The sequence below is a fragment of the Strongylocentrotus purpuratus genome, unplaced genomic scaffold (assembly GCF_000002235.5).
Source record: "Strongylocentrotus purpuratus isolate Spur 01 unplaced genomic scaffold, Spur_5.0 spur5_scaffold_16, whole genome shotgun sequence".
Lineage (NCBI taxonomy): Eukaryota > Metazoa > Echinodermata > Echinoidea > Camarodonta > Strongylocentrotidae > Strongylocentrotus > Strongylocentrotus purpuratus.
Window position 1 is genome coordinate 16,774,715 of NW_022145601.1, and position 25,065 is coordinate 16,799,779.

Consider the following 25,065-nt stretch of genomic DNA (forward strand, 5'->3'; position numbering starts at 1 on the left):
ATAGATATTGACACTGTTTCGTTGGAACAATTATAGTTTTTAATTTCAAGGTAATGTTTGAATTCATAATGGTTTAAAAAAAAATAAAGACTGTAATACGCTAACCTATCATAAAATGTTTGAAAACAGAAGGGATTGTAAAATCTTTATAAAAAAATTCTTTCTCGAAAAAAAAACAAAAAACAAAAAACATAACACGCAACATTTCTGAAAAAAAAATCTTAGTTGAAAGACCTGTCCTACAATGTACTTCGCATACGGTTTGGCGATGACCTCACGGTCACCCGAACGCACGTTTGAATTAAAGGCATCGTTTAACAATGTTAGATCTGAGATGCACGGCCCTACGTGTTATCAGTGTCTGTGATATGGTATAATATTGAAGCCCTGAAAAAAACTGCGCTTCAAAATGATCAAGAAGTGCCTCAAAAAAGTAAAAATCTTTGAGTGATCGGTTTTTACCATACTCGTTTACCCCAATAGACTGCAGTGTTATGAATTGTAATTCTAATCATAAAATCTTGATAATCAGACAGGCGATCGGCTTGTAAAAGTCATGGGGTTCCTGACTGACCTAAAGCTTTATAATTATCATTGCAGCATGAGCTAAATCCAGGATTTTGTTTCAGAATCTGAGACAAAGTTACCGGATACTTTTAAGTGATGTAGGCCTACCTTAAATTTAATTGAACAACTGTCTTTTATACAAAGTATATATTCTGGGGGATTGATATTGTACCCCGTCTTAGTACATGTATTTTGAATCTAATAAATCTTTTATGTACTTTCAACAGTTTTGTTTAAAAAAAAATCAAGTTGTATTATTGACATAGTAAACTTTCAAGAATCGGTTACTTAATAGGGAAAAATGCAGAAGAAAGAGAGAGAAAGAGAGAGAGAAACAGAGAGAGATATGAAAATAAAGAGATATGAAGAGAAGAACAGACAAATAATAAGGAATGAAATAAGGCATGGTGTGAGAACAAATTGGAAAAACAAAAGAAAAATGACGAAAACCTGTTGATGTCTGTTAGAGTGTGTCTGCACGCTCGTGGGATATGATGTGTGCGTGTGTCTATGTGTGTGGAGGTGTGTGGGAGTCATTTAGGTACTGATTTTTTACAGGGTTCCCAATCACCTATACATTTTCTACAACCTGTATGTATAAAAATCAACCTCAGTAAACTTTAACTTTTATTCAATGACAAAATTCACCCTCCTGTCATTAGACTTGTAAAACGAATCTACAAACAGGTCATGTCTATTAAATAGTTAAAAAAAGGATATTTATTGCTCGACTTTCGTTAAAGTGATTTATCTGTGCTGCATCTAAAATCGGTGCTCTCGATGGCTCTTCCATTAGTGTAGCTTTTGGAATCAATGCCATCTTCGTCGTCGACTACTTTGGCCCACGACTGAAGCTCAGAGGTTCCAAAGATCATGAAGATCACCCAGGCTGCCATGCAGATCCCAAAGGATATCCAGAAGAATGTTCTCCATCCTCCGAGGTCTGCCTGCGGTACAAACATTTATCGGAAGCGTATTATTAATAAAAATTCCTTCATCTCTTCGTGAGACTGACAGTCAAAATCACCCCAAAGCTTGACTTAAAGGGGCTGTAGCATGACGAGAGTCAGACTATGCGTCTTTTCCGAGGCCCACTCGGGGAAAATCGGGTATAATACGACTACGGACGACGCGACCGCAGTAGGCCTACAAATTCACGTGCGTGCAACATACGCGAAACTGAAGCGTGAGGAGACCTTCGGTCTGTTCCGCGAACGCTAGCGTGTGCTGACCCAGTGATATATATTAATCAAGTCCATTCGTTTACGTGCAGTTGTCCAAAAGAAGACGTATGTTAAGCTGCTAAAGTGAAAACTCCGCTAAAGTGTAACCTGCCGCCTAAGTTTTTGAAAAAGAAGTTCACTTCAGCGAACGGGCTCGCGGCCGTAGCGGTCGTGATGCCGGCGCGCGTTCGTTGTTCGTGTATACGTCTGGAGCTAGCTAGCTGAGCTGAGGCAAGGCGCACGCGTGATGAGATCTAGAGACTGACCGTCATGCGTTACCACACTATGTCCAGCATCTACATCACAGTTACTCATCTGCTCATCCAGTTATAAATAGTCTTTCTACATTTCATGGAAATAGTATTAATACCGTTTCAATATGAAATCTAACATATTGTTATTTTGGTTATTTGTTGTTGCGAGATGCGGATGAGCGCTACGTCATTGACGTTCTGGTTGAATTCTCCCAACCTTTTTTTCCATGAAAATAAGACATACTGTAAGACAGAATTTGTTTAAATCTTTCAACAATTAAATGTCTTGAATGGTATATAGAGCCAATTCATTGCTTTTTAGTGATTAACAATCACCTTAATTTTAATTAAATTGTAATAATATAGTTGGGAGAATTAAGGAGTCGATCAGATTTAGCAGCAGGTTACACTTTAGCAGCAGGTTACACTTTAGCAGCAAGTTACACTTTAGCAGCAGATTACACTTTAGCAGCAGGTTACACTTAAGCGCCAGGTTATTTTGTTGGGGGGGGGGGGGGAGGCGAATGGACGTGCAATGAAGGAAGGGGGGGGGGGGTGTCTGAGAGGGATGTACCCCCCTCAGAGTTTAAGTTTTTTTTTCTTCAATTGATGCATAAATTGCTCGGTTTGGTGCATAATTTTTGCCAAATTAAAAAGAAAACAGTCGTAAGTTCAATTAACAGGAACAAGAACGCAAGGTGAGGGGGTGTCTGAGGGGGATGTGCCCCTTCAGATGTGATTTTTTTTTAATTGATGCATAAATGGCTTACTTTGGTGCATACTTTTTTTCTTCCATTAATGTGTAGGACTCCCAACACTTTAGAGGGGCTTTAACTTATCATTTAGTTGTTTTTTCAAAATTGTTTCGACGTTTTAAAACTCTTTTCTCACCCTTTAAATAAAAATAAAAATAATGAAAATAAAAATATCTTTATCAGCCATAACGATTTTTAGGGAGATAGGGTAGGCCTACGTTAGGAAATCTTGCACGAGATGGCCATCTCGCATATCATCATTATCATTATCATCATCACCACCACCGCTCTACGGCATAAAAAGTGGCCCATAATTATGTACCAATAGATAACAAATTGAAGATAAAGCTTCTCTAAAGTGTTGGAACCCCCAAATTGGCCAACCATGTATTGTTATATTTGTTTAATGATGTGAAAGTGGATGTCATTTAAAATACACACCTCTGCAAGGATTTTCAAAATAAACGTGAAACAATCATGTGGCCATGTGGTTGGTTAGAACCAAAGATGTTTGAATTTATACTACGTTTAAAACGGTCAGCGTATCAAATTGAGCTTTCCCTTATGTTTCTGAATGTATGTAATGAACGCACTATAAACACAGCCCCTCTAAAGTGTTGGGAGCCCAAAATTGTCTTAATATTTTATAGCAAAATTTCAGTTAAATTATATAATGATGTGAAAGAGGATGTCATTTAACACACTTCTGCAATGATTTATAAAACAAATATGTTTGAAGACGAATTTGACGAAGGAGTGCCCAATAATTTATTTAGGTTTGTGTTGTACTTTCATCACTATATTCGTCTTCATAAACATGTTTTGAAAATCCATGCAGAAGTGTGTCTTAAGTGTGTCCATCAGCATGGTGTCTATCAAATTGGTGGGCCTTCCAACCATGTACAAAGGCTCTAAAGCTCGGCTATCACAAAACAGCAATTAATAGATAGAAAGAAAAAGGAAGAAGAAGATGAGAGAGACAGAGAGAAAAACAGAAAGGGCGGGGGAAGATATAGAGAAAGAGAGAGAAGGATAACGAGAGAGAGAGAGAGAGAGAGAGAGAGAGAATGAGATGAGAAAGAGAGAGAGAGAGAGAGAATGAGATGAGAAAGAGAGTGAGAGAGTGAGAGAGGGGGGTTATAGAAGTGAGATATATTAAGAAAGAGAGGAAGAGAGAGAAGGAGAAAGAAAGCAGAGATAAAGGAAATAGAATATAACTAAATAAATTAAAAAATCGAGACAAAATATGAGATTTGTCGCATATTTTCATCACGAATTTCACTTCAAAGTTTGTGATTCGCGATGTCCCTTCAGAGCCACTATTATGGTTCGCTTGTGTTTCCCAACAAAATACGGTTAGCGTGTGCTCCTCAATAACGGTTCCACTGTGTATCAGTGTGTATATAGCGTATCCGCTGAAGTGAACCTTTTTTCAGTTTCTTAGGCGTTAGGTTACACTATAGCGTGAGGTTACACTTTAGCAGCTTCACAGACGTAGGTGGCGTCAACCAGTATTTCCCATGCTACAGCCCCTTTCATAGTAACTTACCCAGTTTTACAAATTGGTTAGTACCGACTTCACTGGAGAGGCCTGCGCCATTGCATGCTTTCTAACATATAAATATAGATGCTGGGATCATCATCATCATCATCATCATCGTCATTATTAACGTCATCATCATCATAAATGTATTTTTCTTCATATGTTTAGAACTTTAGATATAAATGATCCCATGTTGCAAAGATCATAAAGGTTAACGGAAATGCCGGTCACTTTATAAGGACGCCATTATGAAATGATGGATATATCAAAATTTGAAAAGCTCCTTGCCTAATACTAATACCTAAATATGAAGAATGCCAAATCCTTTATTAAACCAGTATTCCACATTTCTGTAAATTTTAGTCATGTATTAATAAGTTGTTTCATTTTCTTTATTTTGTAGGAGCAGGGTGTATTCTGTCAAGCTCGAATTTAACTTATTTTGCTTTTGAAATCATTCCTTCGTTCAGACAAATTAATTCAGGAAGATGGACATTATTTTTCTGTATAGGATAACTCCTGAATGCATTTACACGTAGTTAAATCAATACATTAGTGAACGTTCCTAATTTAAATAAGTTCATTAAACTATTTTTATGTAATACCCTTTAAATTATTTATTTTTAAGTATATATATATATATCAGGCGATTTTTTAAAATGTGTATGATTTTATAATTGTACATCATACTCAATTCGGCCACTTGCTGCGAGGAAAAGATAACAAACCCTCCAGTTTCATTCATGAAAGTTTAAATACATTGCAATTTATATCAATGGTACATACCTGGTTCTCCGTGTAAATGGCAACCACAATAGGCGCAACAAAGCCGGGTATGGTGGCAACCGAGTTTGCTATGGCCACGACCATTCCGGCATAGGCGGGAGCAAACTCCATCATGGTGAGGGACGCTCCTGAGTAAGCTAATCCGGTAGTGGCAAGTCCCAGCGAGATGAATATGAGAACTAGAGTTGCGTTACATCCCACATATCCCGCTAAGACAAGAAACGCTCCAGATGGAACAAGCCCTTGTAAAGTAACAAAAACAAAACAAAACAAAAACAAAGATAAAAATGTCAAATTCATTAACTTTAATGAAATTCAGATATCGTTTTCGAACTACGCTTGCGGATACCACCTAAAGACCTCAAAAGATCTGATCCTGAGAAAGGTTTTTCAGAATCGATTCTTCTCCCGAACTAAAAACGACGCTCCCCGATCTTCTGGACACACCTGACCTGGTGCCATGACTAGATGTGACTGGCATTTCTCATTCGAAAGCTGTAAGGCTTACATGCGACTATGTGTTGATAACATTTTGCCCGTGTGCTTTGTTTAATGACCATTACGTCCGATGCACACGAGGCGTTATTCAAATTACGTCATTCCAGGACATCCATGCATGTAAACATGATACATACACAGAAGACGTTCAGGTGCCATCCCTGGCCATTGACGCAACTCCGTGAAGCAGGGTGTGATTGACTTATAGCGCAAGGTTTCGCATTAACAATTTTGTATTAAAAAACAACAACAGTTTTGACGGAAAATCTACACAACCAAAAGAGTGCATACAGAACAGTTCGTGTGAAAAGTTTGAGGAGGCGCGATGGCTCATTGGTCATAAAGGAGTGATCTTGGCGTGATTCGAAACCGAGTCGATGAGCTATATATATAGCGCCTTTTGGTAAAGTATTAATCCGCATTATTATGTCCTTCGTGGAGGACTGGCTGTCGGTTCCCTATTTGCTTACTTACAACCCTATTTGCTTTCTTAGCAGTCAGTTTAAATAAAATAAAATAAAATAAAATCATCATCGATCATCATTATCACCAAGTCTGGTCGCAGCCGTCACTGTCTGAAGGCCTGACGCTTACGCTTTACTCTGGTGTGAATTTTATTGACTTGAAGTCTGCGTAATAAGTGGTAGTCGAGTAACATCTAGTCTGCATTAGGCTTTAGAGCCTGGAAGGCTGATGTTTGGCCGTGTGACCACAACCCCCTGATAAAATGTTGTCCGTATACTTAATTTGACCACAGACTTCATACATTGATCCAACTATAAGAAACAAATTTTGTTTCTATTTTAAGGAACATGTGAAATGGGGATGCATGCGTCTCTGGCTAGAGATAAAACCGGTTTTCTCACCGAGCGTTGTCATGATTTTCCTAACAGCAGTAAGGCTTAACTTTGTGTGGGTCAGGAGAAAATCGGCCAGGAATCCCCCACCCATGATGAAGAAAAAGAAAACAATATGCGGCACTGATGCTAAGATGCCAGACTGTAGAAGAAGATGAAGAACAAAAAAGAACATTAATTACATCATTAGCAACAATACATTTTTCACATTTTAATAGACGTATGCAGAAAAAGAAGACAATATGTGCTTTTAATTAAAGGTGACATCCAGTAGGCAATGGTAGTCGACAAAACAAGACAAAACAATCCAACACAATGCAAACAAACAAACATATAATTAAATTAAAACAGCAAGCTAGTTTCCTTCGAGGGAGATCTGGCACCTTTTTCAGAGGGCTTGTCAGTCCATGGATCGACCTAAGAGAGGTCTTCTTTCGTGTCCACCATCTCATCTCAAATGTCCTGCCAGGCTTTTGCACACTGAAGAGCCTTCTCATTTGCCGCCACTAGCGACCACGTCGTGGAGCTGGAAAATGGACATCGTCCTGAGCTAATTCTGCCACCACCATCATCCATCTCACCTAAGAGAGGTCTCTTAGGTCCATGGTCAGTCGGACAAAGGATCGTTCCTTTTGGATGTGGGTTATTTGTCTCTGGGCTATTGCTGTCTTGGGCTGTTGGTCTCGTGTGCTGTCTGTTTCAAGGGTTGTCTGTCTCGTGGGTTTTCGGTCTCGTTAAATGTCGGCCTCGCGGGTTGTAGCCCTTATTAATTTGCGTCCGATGAATTCAAGCCCCTCTGCACAAGTTTGGCTAGGAGGGATTATGCCTCCCTGCATGGTCTCTGACAGTTGGTTATCTCATCAAATCAGCTCTTAATTAACTGAAGAAAAGGTGACCATGGGGGATCAATGGTCACCGATTAGGCTTTGTTTGTTATATAGAGGGCGCTAAAGTAACTATATGTAGTTCGGTGGGGATTTAAACGATGGTCTTACAAACCTGAGAGATATCGAACCGCAGGGCCTCTTTCAAGAATATGGGAAGATTTGCGGTGAGGGAATAGAGGACCCACAGTAGTGCAAAATCAGTGGCACAGACAGCAAAGAGTGGCATCGACGTTAGAAAGTCCTTCCACGGGTATTTCGGTGTCTTTGGTGGCTGAGGAAGAATGGTGAAGCGACATGTTTAATGGTTACTGTACAGCCATTCAAGGGATCTTCAAATTACCCGATTAATCCCTCAAAGGCATTGTCCGTATATTTTTGTATGGAACGAGGTTAAAGACAGATTTGGTGAGAGAAATGCAATTTCGTTTTACTGAAGAAACGAAATAATTCTTAGATGTACAATTTCATTTCCGAGATAGAAAAAAGGGTCTACAGGTTATCAATTTGTCTACAACAGGCATGTATTTGTACACAGATAGTTTCAATGCATTTCCCAGCTACTGAACCTGCTATTCTGCAATAAGAATGTGATCGGTGCTCCCCCTGAACCATTGACCTAAAGTCTATGCCTGAACAAACGCCTCTGGTTCTAGATTGACCAGTTTAATGCATGTCTCGCAAGAGATTCACTGGGCATTTGAAGTAAGTATAATTTGTGTTGAGGCAGCTCAGGCACCAATCGTGCTTATGAGCAAGAGCGTGTTTTTTTTATTGGCCTGGGGTGTTTCACAATTTCTATGATCGACTTAAGTTGTACTTACACTACGGCATGCCGTTCATGCCACGGGTTGCTCTCAACATTGGTCTCTCAAGTGACGTCCAAATCGTGGTCACAAAACTACAGAATTGACTTTTTAAAAATATTTCATTGTTGACCCAAGGAAATATTACTTAAATTTAAATTCTACTTTAGAATTTTTAGCAATTTATGCCCCAACAGTTCTTGAACTGGTGTTCACATTATAGGGGAAATGTCAAAGAAATCATTATCTTTACATAAGGTTTCTCTTCAACAATGATTATCGAAAAATGTAAATTCTGTAGATTTGTGACCATAATTTGCACGTTCCTTGAGAGACCAATGCCATGAATGATGAACCGGTTCAACCGGTGGAATGAACGACCTGCCATAGTTCAAGTCCAACTTAAGTCGATCTTAATCTAATAGTGAACCGCTCTCTCCTCAATGATCCAGTAAGATCAACAATGAATTTTGCCCCCCCCCCAAACCAGAAAAATTGCCCTGGTTTACCCCATCTGTGAGATTGAGTTGAGTCACGATGTAATCTCTCTCCTCCTGTGATATTCTAGGGTGTACCGTAGGTGAATGGTACACGAGAAGTACCCATGGAATATACCATAAGATTCCTAAGGAACCTATATAACAGCAAAACAAAAGCAGAGAAAATTGTTTTAATAATGCAGGAATAGGCCTACGATATATTTATGAAATCCCAATTCGCTTTGAGACAAATACAAAGACAAAAACTTACAATTTAAAAAAAAAAACGAAATACAATACAAGAGAGATAAAACGGAAACATACGACTGGTAACCCATAACCATCTGCAACAGTGTATTGTTGCTGCTGGTCTTCCGCGAGGCCAGAAAACAAAAGATGCAACAGATCAAAAAAGTAAATAAAAAAGACACAATTAAACAAACATATATATATATATATATATATATATATAGTTATACCACTACAGGAAGAAAAAAAAGGATAATGAAAGAGAAAGTAATACGCATTCGGAAAATACATTTTAAAGGCACACTGCCATACTTGTAGCTACTTGCTCCCTCTATATAGAAAACTTCCCAATCGGTGCCTGTTGGTCCCCCATGATCCTCTTTTTCTTATGTTAAATGAGAGCTGAGTTAATGAGATAGCCACCTGTCACAGTGACCTCGATGGCTCTCTGTGTGGTCTAATCCCTTCTGGCCCAGTAGTGATGACGGTCTTTAAATCAAATACCAGCTGAACTTTAAAGGTAATACAAAGTTTTGGTATGGGGTCATGAATTTGGTTCAAAAGAACATATTGGAAGCATATGCGATCCTATAATATTCAGTGATCGTTGTCGCGGTTGAAATCGAGTTTAAAGTTATGAAATTGTAAATAATAAACTCTTTATGTTGTATAGCTCCCTCTCAAGGTCAAAATATTAATTAAGCTATAAAACATTGTTTCTTGACTAAAATCGACGGATAAGCTATTCCCGTTTGGAAATTATATATCACAACTACACATTTTGAGATTTTCATGATCGCAGCTACCATTGTACGGCCGTAGGCGCTATTTGAAATTTATCAAAATTTACCTAGAGCACCGTTAAATTTGTATATTCAATTTTTCTCGAAAGCAGAAGTGTATTATGAGCTGAATTTTCTAGTGCTTATAATTCATCCACAGGGGCATCCAAATATATCAAAATTGTAAAGAATCACTATCCATCCAATTTTCAAAATTTCCCAAAACTTTGTATTACCTTTAAGTTAACTAAAAAAACGGGTGCCAACGTGTTTTTTCGGGATGCTATCTTTACTCACCGAAAAGATAAAATGTAGACGGCCAACCGCCGAGGAAGTCTGATTCTGAAAGTATGCCAGAGATAGGTTGGGCTATGATTTGGCCAAATGACGACCCTGGAAGACGCGATTGAGAAGAAGAAAAAAAAGAATGAAAAAAAGAGTTAAAAGAAAAAAGACAAGGAAAGGAATAAAAGGGGAGAGAAAGAACGTGATAATAAATCTTAAATACCCCTGCAGAACCCTTTCCATTCGATGGTCCTTTTTCGTTCACGTTTCATCCACAAAGAAAGATCTGTCAATCCCCCTCCCCCAAATATTGCAAGCGCCCCTTTGAACTCTGGATCCACCTTAAGTCAATGATAGTAGCAGTATCAATACGATTGCTTTCGATATACTTTCGTATTTCACAAATTGATTTAATAGGAAGCGTAAACTAATTGTGACCAAAATTCCGAAGTCCACGTTTGTTTAGTTCCGCAGATATTTGCGGGCAGTGCTTTTTATGGTTTGTGGTGTTTTTAACAAAATTTACACCATTTCTTCACCGTTATGATGTTACCAAAATTTTCCTTAACATATGTACCATTTGTATAAACCAATTACAACATATTCTTTATACTTCTTCCACCATAGAATCGCAAGAAAAGTATTTAAAAAACATTAATTTTGAAAGGGTAATCACCAGCAAAGGCGATTGCGAGTAGCTTGCTTCTGTCAGCCTCGGGGGCCCAGCGTGACATCAGCGAGTAGATACATGGATAACAGCCACTCTAGATTTGAATGCAATTAAACCATAATCAATCATTTTAAGAATCATACTGATAACCTACATAAATATATATTAACATGTTTATAACATAGGGCGCGTTCATGCTTGATTTTGAAGGCAGAATGAGCGATTTGTAACGCTCATCGTAAACGCTCATCGTAATCGCAGTTCCACGGTGCACTGTTCATGCTCACTTCTCCAGGCGATTCTCCTTGGGTGGCCTTCAGCTGGATTCGCAAACCTGTGTGCGCATGCTACGTAGACCCACTAGAGGTCAGTGCGTTGACCCCATTTAAACGCGTTTACAAATTGTAAACGCATCTTTTTGTGAGTTTACGATCGGCGATCGTGATCGCCGTTTTTCGGTGATTCTACAAAAGTGAGCATGAACGCAAGCGTGTTATAGGGCGCGTTCATGCTTGATTTTGACGGCCAGAATCAGGCATCTGTTACGCGTTTAGTTTAAAACACGCTTGCGTTCATGCTCACTTTTGTAGAATCACCGAAAAACGGCGATCACGATCGCCGATCGTAAACTCACAAAAAGATGCGTTTACAATTTGTAAACGCGTTTAAATGGGGTCAACGCACTGACCTCTAGTGGGTCTACGTAGCATGCACAGTGAAGGTTTGCAAATCCAGCTGGAAGACCAATTAAGGCCACACACGGAGAATTGCCTGGGGGAGCCAGAGAAGTAAGCATGAACAGTACATCGTGGAACTGCGATCACGATGAGCGTTTACGATGAGCGTTTCAGATCGCTCATTCTGCCTTCAAAATTTAAGCATGAACGCAGCCTTAAACTAAACGCGTAACAGATGCCTGATTCTGGCCGTCAAAATCAAGCATGAACGCGCCCTTAGATATATTGACTGCTATGAGAGGCATCGCTATTTATATAGGCTCAAGGGGACGTTTCATTATGATATGACCCCGAGGCGTGGGCGCCCCGAGAGCCGGTATAGAAACAGCTATGTTTCAAATATTAAAGCAGTCGGTATATCATTTATATACCAAATTTAAAAAAAATCTACAAAGAATTCCTACCTTATCCGGTTCTTGAGTAAAGACTGGCTAAACAATCACAGAAAATCTGAGACACTGTCTGTAAATCGTCGCTGGAAAGTTGGCTGATTGTTTAACTGTAATCTTTTAACACGTAAACCGATGGGGGTCTCACCAAATATTTATTTATGCTGCCAGTTACCCGGGGCATCGGGCATCTTTAAAAAGAAACAAGTGACCGGTAGCTAAAATCGCGACTCCAAGTTCGACCAATCAGATGACTAGATTTATTCAACACACTAGAGAGAGGTATATATTACATGTTATTCTCTACTTATTTCTCATGGAGTATAATCATAGACAAGAGCTATTGACCATCGAAGGTGACCGGCCAGGAAAATAGAACAATTACGATCCTTGCAATTGATATCACGTGACGAGCTCTGGACCAATAACATCTCTATATATTTCGGAGCTGTCTAATATAATCGGTTCATTACTCACCTCGGCCAGTCCTGATATGATGCGTAACGCCATGATTGCTGGAGCACCACCGTTGAAGGCAGCCAGGGGAATGAATAAATTCGATATGGATGAAATGAGGTACCCTACGCCAATGATTATGGTGCAAGATCGGGGGTACCTGTCAGCCAGTAGACCGGCGGGGATCTGAAAGAATGGAAAGCCGTAGTAGAAAGAGGCCAGGATCTGCTCCTGCGTGTGCGAATCCCATGGGAACTCGCCTTCCTTTGAAATAAATTAAGAGAGACAAAGAACTAGTATTGAAATCAACGAGCTCTTGCCACATTTATCAGCATGCGAAGACAAATAAGCTCGATTGTCATTCATAGAGTATTGAGACATATTTGATCATATACATGTTCATCAGAGCTGTGAGAAATCCATTCGTTTCGCTTTCTTTAACTTTCAACCCATTCAGCGCCCGTATTATTTGTATCACGTCATCACGGTGGTATGTATTTTAGTTGGCACTACGAGAGTCCCGGCCTCAATTCTCTCTTTCTCCTCCTCTCACCCTCTCTTTCTCTCCCCTCTCTTTTTCTTTCTATTTCTCCTTTCCTTATATTTTTGTAATGTGATTATCTGTCCCTCAAGCTCTGTCTACCCTTTGCTATATATATATATATATATATATATATCTTCCACTTGTTCCACCGCTCTCTCTTTCTCTTTCCCCACCACTCTCTCTTGCTAGTAGTGTTTTCATTGCCTTCATCTCTCATCATCTCTTTCTCATCATCTCTCTCTCCCCCGCTCCCTCCCTCTCTCTCTCACTCTCTCTCTCTCTTTCTTTCTCACACACACACGCACACACTCACACACTCTCTCTCCCTCCCTCTCTCCCTTCCTTCTGATGTACGTATCCTATTTCAAAAATCTTACCCTGATGGTTTCTTCTGTCTCATTTGACCTCTCGGGGCAAAGTTCAGCTGTGGAGTTGACTGTGTCATAGGTCGAGCTGTATGTACTGTTTGCCATCGCCGTCATGGCAACGCTGATGTTGACCCGATTCATAAACGCACATGTAAAACCTAAAAATACTAAGTAGCTCACAATGTAACGGCAAGAGCATAGCGTGTTCGAAGGCCCTGTAACAAATAAAAAATTTAAACAACCACTAAACATGGTTAAATGGAAATCCAGTCTTACGAGCAAACGACTCTAAAAGCAAATAGAAAATTCAGAGAAGCAGACTGGCGAAAGTTTGAAAATTTGAACAAAAATAAAATGTCACTGTGATGTAGTGGCTGACAACTTTCCGCTTTAGTATATATCGTAACTATATGTATCATGCGAAGTAAAACTGATTCCCTTCTCGCCCCGATTCGTCTTGTTAGATGATCTTTCGGTCTCTTCTGCTGGTCAGCCACCCAAATCGCCTTCAATACTAGGACCTATTCATCTGGAATAATTCAATGAAACTCTCCATGAGCGCATTGTTGAAGCCCTTGGTCATCAGAAGGTAATTGACACAATCACAAAGACAGTGACAAAAGCCATTCTGGACACAGTGACGCAACGAGTATACCAATCATTAAAGGTAAAGACCAGTATTGGAAACGCCCCAATTTCAAAAAATGAAATGGAAGCTCTCATTACCAATCATGTGAAAGAATATGTTTTGACTAATACATGATGATAAAAAAAAATTGCCGGGAAACCGCCTACTAATTCATATATTTGGTAAATTTGTTTCTCTCATGGTCTGTGAGAGATATAGGGTAGTCCCATATACATCTTTCTGTGTATAGTGCTTGTAACTTTACGAAAAATGGGCCAAATTTCTTATCATTTTGATGATTCCAGAACCTTGCAGATGCTAGATGCTAGATGATCAACCCTTTCTGATCGATTCCACAACGTTTCTTTCACAATGCAATCGCATGACCATAACTGGTCTTTACCTTTAAGGTCAGGAAAATCTGGACAAATAACTGTAGAATCACTGTGCTAACTAAGGAAGACAAGAAGGTGAGGATCTCTTCAGAACGTGACATTGAACAATTATTGTAAATTATATCCTCACATTCTCTTATCTGTTTAATTGCCTATGTAAATATAAGTCATGTTGCTCAAATATCCTTGCCTCGTATGTTTAAGACCTGTTAAGAATAATCAAAATGCTATTCTTTGTGTGAGATGTTCACAATGGATCCATCTTTCGTGTTCTTCTCTTGATGAAGACCTTTTTACTTTTCATCTGATTGGATATGTAATAAATGTATTTTTGATGAATTACCGCTTTATTCAGAAATCACTGCTGAGGAACCTGAAAACATTAATCATGTAAATGATGCGAAAAGTATTTTTTGTGAGAAAGGGTTAGTAAACAAAAAATTTTGGCAAATGCTTTGTAATATCTTATTTAAACGTTAGAAGTCTCCGAAACAAGTCGGACCATATTTGTCATTATTTATCCGATAATATGATTGATGTTTTTACTGTGTCAGAGACCTGGCTTGATGAAACTATATTGAAACACAACAGTTGAATATAGATGGATATGTTTTTGAACGGAAAGATCGAAATGCTAGTGGCGGTGGAATTGGATGTTATATCAAAGGCTCAATTTCTTACACTAGAAGGTCTGATCTTGAACAGGGAAATCTAGAAGTGTTATGGATAGAGATCAAATTGAAGCAATCACAACCATGGTTTGTGTGTATTGTATACAGACCTCCAAATAGTACAATGGAATTTTTTGAAACGTTAGAAAATAATATAGAAAGAGCTAATGATATTACATCCAACATCATCGTCCTAGGTGCCCTAAATTGTAACATTCTTGTCAAAAAACACACTTTCTAGAAAAATACAGAACTTATGTGATTGTTTTAATTTCCGTCAGCTTATTAGCAAACCAACCAGAGTAACGCCCACCAGTCGATCTTTTGTTGATCTTATTTTTGTACCGTCCGTTGAGAGTGACTTCCATTCAGATGTAATTTCTTTGGGGATTAGTGATCATTCTTTACACTGTTAGAAAAAAATTTAACAAGTTGTTTAAAATGTTAAACAACCCCGAGTTAACCGGTGAATCGCTCAACTGTTGTTTAAAAATTAAACAAATTAAGGTTGTTTACATTTTGAACACTTAGTTGTTTAAAAATTAGGAAACCTTTTAAACAACAGTTGTTTAGTAATACAATTGCACAACTCGGTTGTTTAAAGCAAGTTGTTTAAAATTTAAACAATAATGTTTAAATTACTAAGCAACTGTTGTCTATTCAGTATTACTGCACAACTGGGTTGTTTAAAAGGAGTTGCTTAAATTTTAAACAGAACTGTTTAATGGTTATTATCTGGTTGTTTGAATTTGTGAAATGAACTACTGGAACCACTCCTGCAATAATCACAACGATTTATACACTGTAACATGCAGAGCTTGTTGCCAATTTCCTTCAACATTTGTTCATCATATTCATGGCAGTGACAGACAACATTATTATTTGTCTCTATAACTTCACCTAAACCCCATCGGCGAAGCCGAGAAGAACCAAGTCGTCGCCTTGCCCCGTGTTCCGCCATTTTCGTCTGCACTGCACTTGCACTAGCACTTGCACTGCACACTAGCACTGCATGCTTGCATGCATGTATTATGTACGTTCTTTGTGCATATCGCATGTGTGTGCGCAAATTGCAATCGCGTATCGAGAAAATATCAACGACGCCCCGGGACTTTTTAAACAACTCTATTTAATTAATTTTTTTTTTTTAATAGATAGTTGTTTAAGCCAATCGAGCACTGATTTTTCGATTTTGAACAACGTTGTTTACTTTTTTAAACAACATTCTTTTAAACAGTGATATTTTAAACACCGTTCTAACAGTGTAGTGTATGATAACCTAAAGAAGGAGTGTATTCCGAAAAAGCCAGCTATTAGTAAGTTTAGATCTTTTCGTAAATTTGACCAAGCTATGTGAGTGACGGGGAAAAACTTCCTTGGTCTAACTTTTACAAAGGCAATGATGTTGAATCTTTATGGGAATATTTCAAATCGAGCTTTAATCAGTTGCGTAATAAACATGCTCCTATTGTTAGTGTTCGTAGAAAAATCAATGGATCACCGTGGATAACGGATGATTATTTGAAATTAGCTCGTGAACGTGACTTTTTAAAGGCGAAATTTGATAAATCCGGAAATGAAGATGAGTGGAATAAATATAAAAAGAAGAGAAATGCTGTAAATAATCTTAACAAAAAACTTAAAAAAGAATACTATTTTTCTGAGTTTAATGAGCACCTTGGTGATCCCCGCAAAACTTGGAAAACATTAAAGAAAGTGTCGTTTAAGAAGAAATCGGGAGATAGGATTGAGCTGATAAAGGATGGATATGTAATTGATGATTCTGAGTGTATTGCATCAATATTCAATGAATATTTCACTCAAACTGCTAGTCGATACGATACTGAACATACCTTTAATGAATTACATGAGTTAACTGATAACATCTTTTCGTGTGTTTCTATAGGAGAGGATTTTGTTCTCAAAGAGCTTTCCAAATTATCTATTTTTAAATCTAGTGGTATTGACAATCTACATCCACGTCTTTTGAAGCTAGGTTCAACATTCATTACAAAACCACTTACACATTTGTTAAATTGTTCACTCTCCACTGGTTCTGTTCCTGTTGAATGGAAGAGCGCAAGGGTAACGCCTGTTTTTAAGGGCGGAGACAAGAAAAGCCCATCCAACTATCGTCCGATTTCGGTTCTTTCACATATTGTTAAGATTTTAGAAAAGGCAGTACACTCCCAATTGTATGATTTTCTCAATGATAATGCTCTTCTCAGTGATAGGCAATCGGGCTTTCGACCGCTTCATTCAACAGGAACGGCGCTAGTTGATGTAAATGATTTCTTACTAAGTACTAAGGGGGATAGACAGGGGTCTTATCTCCGGTGCATTATTTTAGACCTAAAACGTGCGTTCGATTCGGTGAATCACGATATTTTACTCTACAAATTAGACAAGTATGGTGTAAAAGGAAAAGAATTGGCCTGGTTTAAAAGTTACTTAAGTGATCGATTACAATGTGTCGTGGTTAAAGGTGCACAGTCTGGATTTAGAGGAGTAAATACTGGAATCCCACAGGGATCAATATTGGTCCCCCTTCTTTTTACTGTTTTTATTAATGACCTCTGTGATTTGCCCTATTGTGAAAATACTATAATATGTTTATACGCCGATGATGCGGCAATATTTTGCCAAGGCAAAGAAATTGCCCTTGTTGAGAAAACGCTTAAATGTGAGTTAAAAAAAAATAGTTGATCACATTGAAAAAGATGACTTAATGTTGAATATCAAGAAGTGTAAGATCATGTTATTTGGGCCAAGAAAACGAATCAAAAATCAAAGTGTACGCTTGATTTACAGAGATAATGTTATAGAAGTTGTAAATGAATACAAATATCTTGGTGTATTATTTGATAATTGTTTAAAGTGGGATATACATATATTGAAAACTGTCTCCAAAATATCTAGAACCATATCATGTATAAAACGAATTAAATATTATTTGCCGAAAAGAATTTTAAAATTGTTATATGATAGTTTAATATTGTCACATATTGACTACGGTATTATTTTGTGGGGATGTTCAGCAAAGTGTCATTTGGAAAAGTTACAAAAGTTACAAAAACGTTATGCCCGTTTAATACTAAACGTAGATATTTTGACACCTCGTATTATATTATTATCATGTCTAATATGGCAATCAGTTGTTCAGAGAGTGCAATACCAATTTAGAATATGGATGTATAAGGTGATTAATAATAACATGCTGAAATATATTAAGGATATCGTGTGCTATCGACCGATAAACGTTAATACCAGATATGCAACTACCTGTCCTCTATTCATTACAAAACACAAAACCGAGTATTTCAGAAGATCTTTCTGTTATCAAGGCTCCGTTATATAGAATGCATTACCCCCTTCTTTACGTTTATTAAACTCACTAGATTCATTTAAAAACACTGCAAACTCCTTTCTCTCACATAGTTTAAAATAGTACTTACATGAATATTTTACCCCCCCCCCTCCCCATTTATTTCAATATTTTATCTTGTTTAATTTTTGTGTTCATTATAACTTATTTATGTTTATATGTTTTGTAAAAATGTTTTTGATTATGTTGATACAGGCCCCTTGGTCGAGCAGTTTTTATAACTGAAAGGGCTACCCTGTCAAAATAAGACGACAAATAAATAAATAAAATAAATAAATACTATTCCTGTGTATGAAATACTATCGGGTCCTTTTCTCTATACATTGTGTTAATAATTCAGTTTCATTTGTACATTCATGCACTTCACAGGCTCAAAAAAGAGGGAAATACATTAGATGTCTTCAGTTTCTTCTTTACTTCATTTCAGAACAAACTCCCCCCCCTCCGTAACAAAACAAAATAGGCAGCCCAAAATCCACGCTAACATGTTTGGGCCACTTAATCAATAATTCATCACAGGCAGAGAAAAAAAGGAGGGGACGAGAAATTAGGAATTAATTTGATTTAGCTTGTGGCATAGCTAAAAGTGCTCACGTGTTATTTCTCGTATTCAGATAATGCCCTGATGATAACCAGTTTATGCAAATAAAGTGTATAACTTCTAAGCAAACCACGAATCAAAGTCAATTCTTGATTTTAAATAGCGAAATACCACCATGACCTTAGGCATATTATCTTGTTTACCTACGATGATATGCCACGACCAGAGTGTCTTTGCAATCAATGACGTAAAACCACAACCTTCATTAAGCAGTTGAACTTGGCCGATATCCATGCAATGTTTATTTTAAAGTAACGACCAGTTCTGGTCATGCGATTCAAGGATTGCATTGTGAAAGAAATGTTGTGGAATCGATCAGAAAAGGTTGATCATCTAGCATATAAGTATTGGTGTGTACCGCAAGGTGCTGGAATCATCCAAATGATAAGAAATTTGGCCCAGTCTTGGAAAAGTTACAAGAACTGTACACAGAAAGATGTATATGGGACTACGCGACACGTGCGCGATATCTATCCGGTACCATATATATTAATTAGTAGGCGGTTTCCCGGAAAAAAATTGTATCATCACGTATTAGTCAAACATATTCTTTCACATGATTGGTAATAAGAGCTTCCATTTCATTTTTTGAGAGGGGGCGTTTCCAAAACTGGTTTACACGTTTAAGATAATATAGGTTTTTCCCAGCCAATTTCGCGACTTTGCCAATCGAAGCCATTTGCGTGCATTCAGTTTAGCACAATTTAGCCCTGTCTTTCTATGTGATAGTTTAAATTAATGATCTTTGCATTCAAATTCGCTTTTTAGTCGATCAAATTGATATGTTTCTCATTCAAATTCTTGTCTCATGCACGCCAATTTTGTTTGTTAAGCGTTCATTTATTTTAGCATGACACGATCACTTGATTACGTAATATTTCCGTTCTGATTTCTTTTATTCAAATTTATTTAGTCCATTTTTCTACTGATTCCATTTTTAACGATTGAAAATGGGTTTAGAAAACAAGTGTTGTATGTAATGACTATTGATTTAGCCTTTTAACGTATATGGAATTGATAATATGAATTTAGATGTAGGATATAAGCATAGAATTCAAGAATATTTATTGGTGTGTGTATGTATAGGGCGGGGAGTGCGTCACGCGCAAGATAAAACTTGTATTACTTAATTCTAAGACTGGAAGAAACTTTATTGAGAGGGATTTCAGACAGAGTTCAATGGGTGAGGCCTGTGAGGGAGTAGTTTACTTGAATACGCTCACTACGTGGTATTCTCCGGAACGTTTCTTATTTAAAAACAAACAACCTTAATCTCAACAACCTTAATCTCATCAGAGATTTCGAAGGAAGACAAGTTTCCGATCCCGCCAAAGCCTGTTAAAAGGTTTTGACGTGACAAGACATCCGATCACGCAATCCTGACGTACATTTGCAAATATGATTTTGTTTTTGTTTTTTTAATTTTATTAAAATGTGCAATCATTGCACATTGAATAAAAGATCTTTACTCTATGATCACGAAAATATCAAGTGCGGAAGGGAATTTCTTATCAACAAGTCTCAAAGTACGAAGTTTGTTCTTTTTTATCTTTGAAAGCCAGACTATACTAGAATCACTAACTCTAACGTCATCTCAGGTCAGCTGTAGCAGTATGGTACCGTAACTTGCTGCGCTGTTGGTTGCACTGAACTCTGCACCACATAGCGTAGAGTTCATCAAAATAATAATAATAATGATAATACGAATAATAATAATAATAATAATGATGATAATGATAATAATAATAATAATAATAATGATAATACGAATAATAATAATAATAATAATGATGATAATGATAATAATAATAATAATAATGATAATACGAATAAGAATAATAATAATAATAATAATAATGATGATAATGATAATAATAATAATAATGATAATAACAATAATAATAATAATGATTATAATAATAATGATAATGATTATGATAATAATAATGATGATAATAATCATAACGATTATAATGAGTGAGGGAGTGGTTTACTTGAATACGCTCACTACGTGGTATTCTCCGGAACGTCTCTCATTTAAAAACAAACAACCTTAATCTCATCAGAGATTTCGAAGGAAGAAAAGTTTCCGATCCCCCAAAGGCCTGTTAGGTTTCGACGTGACAAAACATCCGATCAAGCAATCCAAAAGTACATTTGCAAATACGATTTTTTTTTCTTCTTCTTTTGAATTTTGTTTGTTGTTGTAATGTGCAATCATCGCACTTGAATGAAAGATCGTTACTCTATAACCACGAAAATATCAAGTGAAGAAGGGAATTTCTTATCAACAAGTCTCAAAGTACGAATGTTATTCTTTTGTTTCTTTGAAAGCCAGACTATACTAGAATTTCTAACTCTATAACGTCATCTCAGGTCAGCTGTAGCAGTAAGGTCCCGTAACTCGCTGCGCTGTTGGTTGCACTGAATTCTGCATCACATAGCGTAGAGTTCATCAAAATAATAATAATAATGATAATACGAATAAGAATTATAATAATAATAATAATGATGATAATGATAATAATAATAATAATAATAATGATAATAATAATGATAATAATAATAATAATGATAATAATAATAATGATGATAATGATAATGATAAAAATTAATGATAATAATAATCATAATGATTATAATATTAATAATTATGATGGTTCTAAAATTAACAATAGTAGTAAAAAAAATAATGATGATAATGATAATAATAACAATAATAACAATAATAAAAATAATGTTTAAAACAATAATAACAATAATGTAAAAAACAATAATAACAATAATGATAATAACAATAATGATTGGATTTAGCAAAAATAATAATAATAATAATAATAACTTTTACTTATATAGCGCTCTTCATAAAACATTTATATCAAAGCGCTTTACAATATTGATACAATTAAAACTAAACAGAGTAATGACAAGAAAACAAATATGAAGTGAAATTATGAAACATAAGATAACAAGGTAAGGTAACAATTTAAGAACTACGTAACAATTTAAGAGCTAGGTTGAATATGCATTTTCCATTAGGTAGGTTTTTAATTTGGATCTAAACAAAGTAATATCAGAGATGGAACGAATGGAGGCTGGGAGAGAATTCCACAGACGTGGAGCAGAGCATGAAAAGGACCTATCACCAAAGTATTTTGTTTTTGCTTTTTTTACAGTCAAGAGAGTTTGATTTGCAGAACGAAGGGGCCTATTGGGTGTGTATAATTGAATCAGTTCAGAAAGATAATTTGGGGCATGACCATGAAGAGACTTGAAGGTTAAAAGAAGAACTTTGAACTGGACGCGAAATTGAATGGGGAGCCAATGCAATTGTTTAAGGGTTGGTGTAATATGGTCATGTTTTTTGGTGAGAGACACTAGACGTGCTGCAGAGTTCTGGATTCTTTGCAGCTTGGCCATATCTTTTTCCGGAATTCCATGGAGCAAGCTATTACAACTGTCAAGGAGTGAACTGATAAATGCGTGGACGAGGATTTCAGTGGATGACTTGGAAAGGAATTTACGAATTTTACCAATTTTTCTCAGGGCGAAGGATGCATTTTTTCGAGGGGTTACAATGTGAAACTGGTGCCTGGCCTCCGAAATTCCCAGCAGTTGAAGAGCGGCTTGGAGCATAAACCTCCAAAGTCAAGTGGAACGTTAAACATCCTATTGCTATGCTTTGGAACTCACGCATCCGTTTGAATAAATTACAAGAGTTTCCATTCTATCTCTATCACCTCCCTGATCACATGTATATGAATACGGAGTACGTTTACAAATGGAAAACAAATTGGTGGTAACTTTTCTTATTGTACTCACTTCTTCCCTTTGACAGCAGGGGTACTAGTTCATCATCCTCTGTCATGTCTACAGCATCACGTACAACAGCCTTTTCTGTGACCGGGTCTGGACCAGGCGCCATCTTTTCGATTCAAACTTAAACTAGTAGGAGGCCTTCGAACGTTGGTCTTAAAAATGACGGAGACACGGAATCTTCAAATTGTGCCTTAACAAAGTTTATTCTTCAAGCCCTATTTTCTTTAGATTGTTATAGCGTCGTCAGTACTGAGTGTTGTATTCTACTTAACTAATCTTTATAAGGAGTTACGGCGCAAAGACACGGGGTGGAAATGACCGGCGTACTGCCGATTAGTGTATTTAGTATAACTATAGCTACGACAAGCTAAGTGCTTACTCATGTAGCCCCACGACTAAAGTGTTCCAAAGTTCATTTGATAAGAACAAACATGGTAAAAACGTTTTTTCTTTTCAGAATACGGAGAGAATGAAAGAGAGAGCAAGAGAGAAAGAGAGCGAAAGAAAGAGGGGAGAGAGCAAAGGGAAAGAGGGGGAGGGAAGAGGGCGGGGAAGAGAGAGAGAGGGAGAGAGAATGAGGAGGGCAATTTTTTATGTTTTGCGAAGTCACTGATACATTTTATTTTTAATTATTTTTTACGAATTTCGTTAGTGGCATTTCCTCTGTTAGTATGAACTGAAATGCAAAGGGTATCATATTCGTCAGCTAAAGTTAAGGGCATGGTGGCTTGACATCTTGATAACACTGGTTAAATCGTACTGGAAAGGGCGTTCCATTCCACAAGCGGTAAATAAAATAAAGCAATTAATTGAATAAGAGCGAAACTCCTCTTGGCTTCTACAAGAGGACTGCTAAATCCGATTCCATTTGTAGGCGAGGCGTAATTTTAATTGTGTATCCCTCTTACTCTCTCTCTCTCTCTCTCTCTTTCTCTATCTCTCTCTTTCCCCATATGTGTTTTCTCTTCCTCTCTCCTTCTTCATTTCCCCCTCTCTTACATTAACCAAGAGTATCTACATGCATTAACAAATCCCCACTTTTTTTCTAACCCTCTCATACTCCTAGGGCAATTTCCCTTTAGGACGACCACCCCCTGGGACAACTACCCCCCCGGACACCTACCCTCCAGTCAACTACCCCTTGCGAAAACCATCCTCTAGGACAACTACCCCCGGACAACTACCCCCTAGGATAGTTGTCCGGGGGTAATTGACCGGGGGTAGTTGTGCTAGGGGGTAGTTGTCTGGGGGTAGTTATTTTAATCTGTTATTTTTGTATATTGTTGTATGTTGGAAGCTCGGCGAATGAAAATCAATCAATCAATCAATCAATCAATCAACTAATACATGTATATCTGTAAACCGCTTTAGAGACATCGTCAATGTATATATTAAGCGCTATTTAAACGCGGAATATTATCATTACTGCCATATTAAGTAATACTTCTACTTCTACTTCTACGACGATACTCAGCAGGATCCATAAGTCAGGATGTAGTGCTGAGAAATAAACTATCTAGTTCTTGGTCTAGATGCTTGGTGGAAGCGCTCCCTTGAAGCCCTCCAGTGGAGTAGCGTCAAGGGTGATCTTTGAAAGTGCATTCCACGCAGTTACTGTCCGAGGGAAAAATGAGTTCTGGTAGAGCTGTGTGCGGGATGGGATAGCCAGCAACTTCTTTGAGTGGTACTGTCGTGTGTTGCTGGCAATCATGGGTGCTGTGTAATGGTGTGCATTGATGGCTATTGTGTCGTTTTGGATCTTGTACATGAGGTGGAGGCTTGCAGCATTTCTTCTCCTCTCCAGGCTCTCCCATTTCAGATGTTGAATCATGGCCGAGACACTGGCCATACGACGATATCTCTGGAGGGTGAATCTTGCTGCTCGCCTTTGTACTGCCTCGATTTTGGATATATGATTGTTTGTGTGAGGGTTCCAGACTGAGCAACAGTATTCCAGATGAGGTCTAACAAGAGAGAAGTAGGCTTGTTGGCGGATCTTTTGTGAGGTTTTGCGGAGATTTCTGCTGACTAGTATTAGCAACATAAGAGATACACTGTCGCTCATGAAGTTGGAATATTTTTGTTTTACTCCAATTTATGGAATTATTTTAAAAATAATTAAAAAAATAATAGATCTAGATAATAGTATACATTCTCAGATTTTATTGAATAATAATTTGCCAATGTGACTGCTAAAGCATGTGTATGCTACTATGCTTATCAAATAAGGGACCTACGCCCTTAAGTCATAAATGACAGTAATGAGGATTAATGCCCCACAAAAGGGCACTAATATAGCACATCGACACGGTTTTGATCCTGGGGCCTCACAGTTACGAGGCCATTCCTTTGTCACTGAACCATGACTGTACGCAGCGGGGGCTAGGGTAGGGGGCAGTTTCCATAAATAAAAAAAAACAAAGAAAATGCAATA

General features: G+C 37.5%; 1 protein-coding gene across 1 annotated transcript; it reads right to left on the reverse strand.

Moving 5' to 3' along the window:
- Positions 1–420: 420 nt before the first annotated feature.
- On the reverse strand, positions 421–22,910 carry LOC594709 (putative inorganic phosphate cotransporter). Its single transcript, XM_030986925.1, has 10 exons — positions 22,635–22,910; positions 13,142–13,347; positions 12,242–12,484; positions 10,645–10,732; positions 9,981–10,076; positions 8,683–8,807; positions 7,483–7,641; positions 6,493–6,625; positions 5,129–5,370; positions 421–1,514 (listed from the first exon to the last, which is right to left on the reverse strand). The coding sequence occupies exons 1-10, from the start codon at positions 22,735–22,737 to the stop codon at positions 1,305–1,307; spliced, it is 1,605 nt and encodes a 534-aa protein (XP_030842785.1). The 5' UTR covers positions 22,738–22,910; the 3' UTR covers positions 421–1,304.
- Between the last annotated feature and the right edge of the window lie 2,155 nt (positions 22,911–25,065).

Bases quoted from the DNA above. Each gene is read 5' to 3' on its own strand.
- LOC594709 (XM_030986925.1), bottom strand. From the start codon at position 22,737: ATGGCGCCTGGTCCAGACCCGGTCACAGAAAAGGCTGTTGTACGTGAT. The intron at 6,626-7,482 runs GTTTGTAAGACC...CTTCTTCTACAG, and splicing joins TGCGGTTCGATATCTCTCAG to TCTGGCATCTTAGCATCAGT. The intron at 1,515-5,128 runs GTATGTACCATT...TTTGTACCGCAG, and splicing joins CCATTTACACGGAGAACCAG to GCAGACCTCGGAGGATGGAG.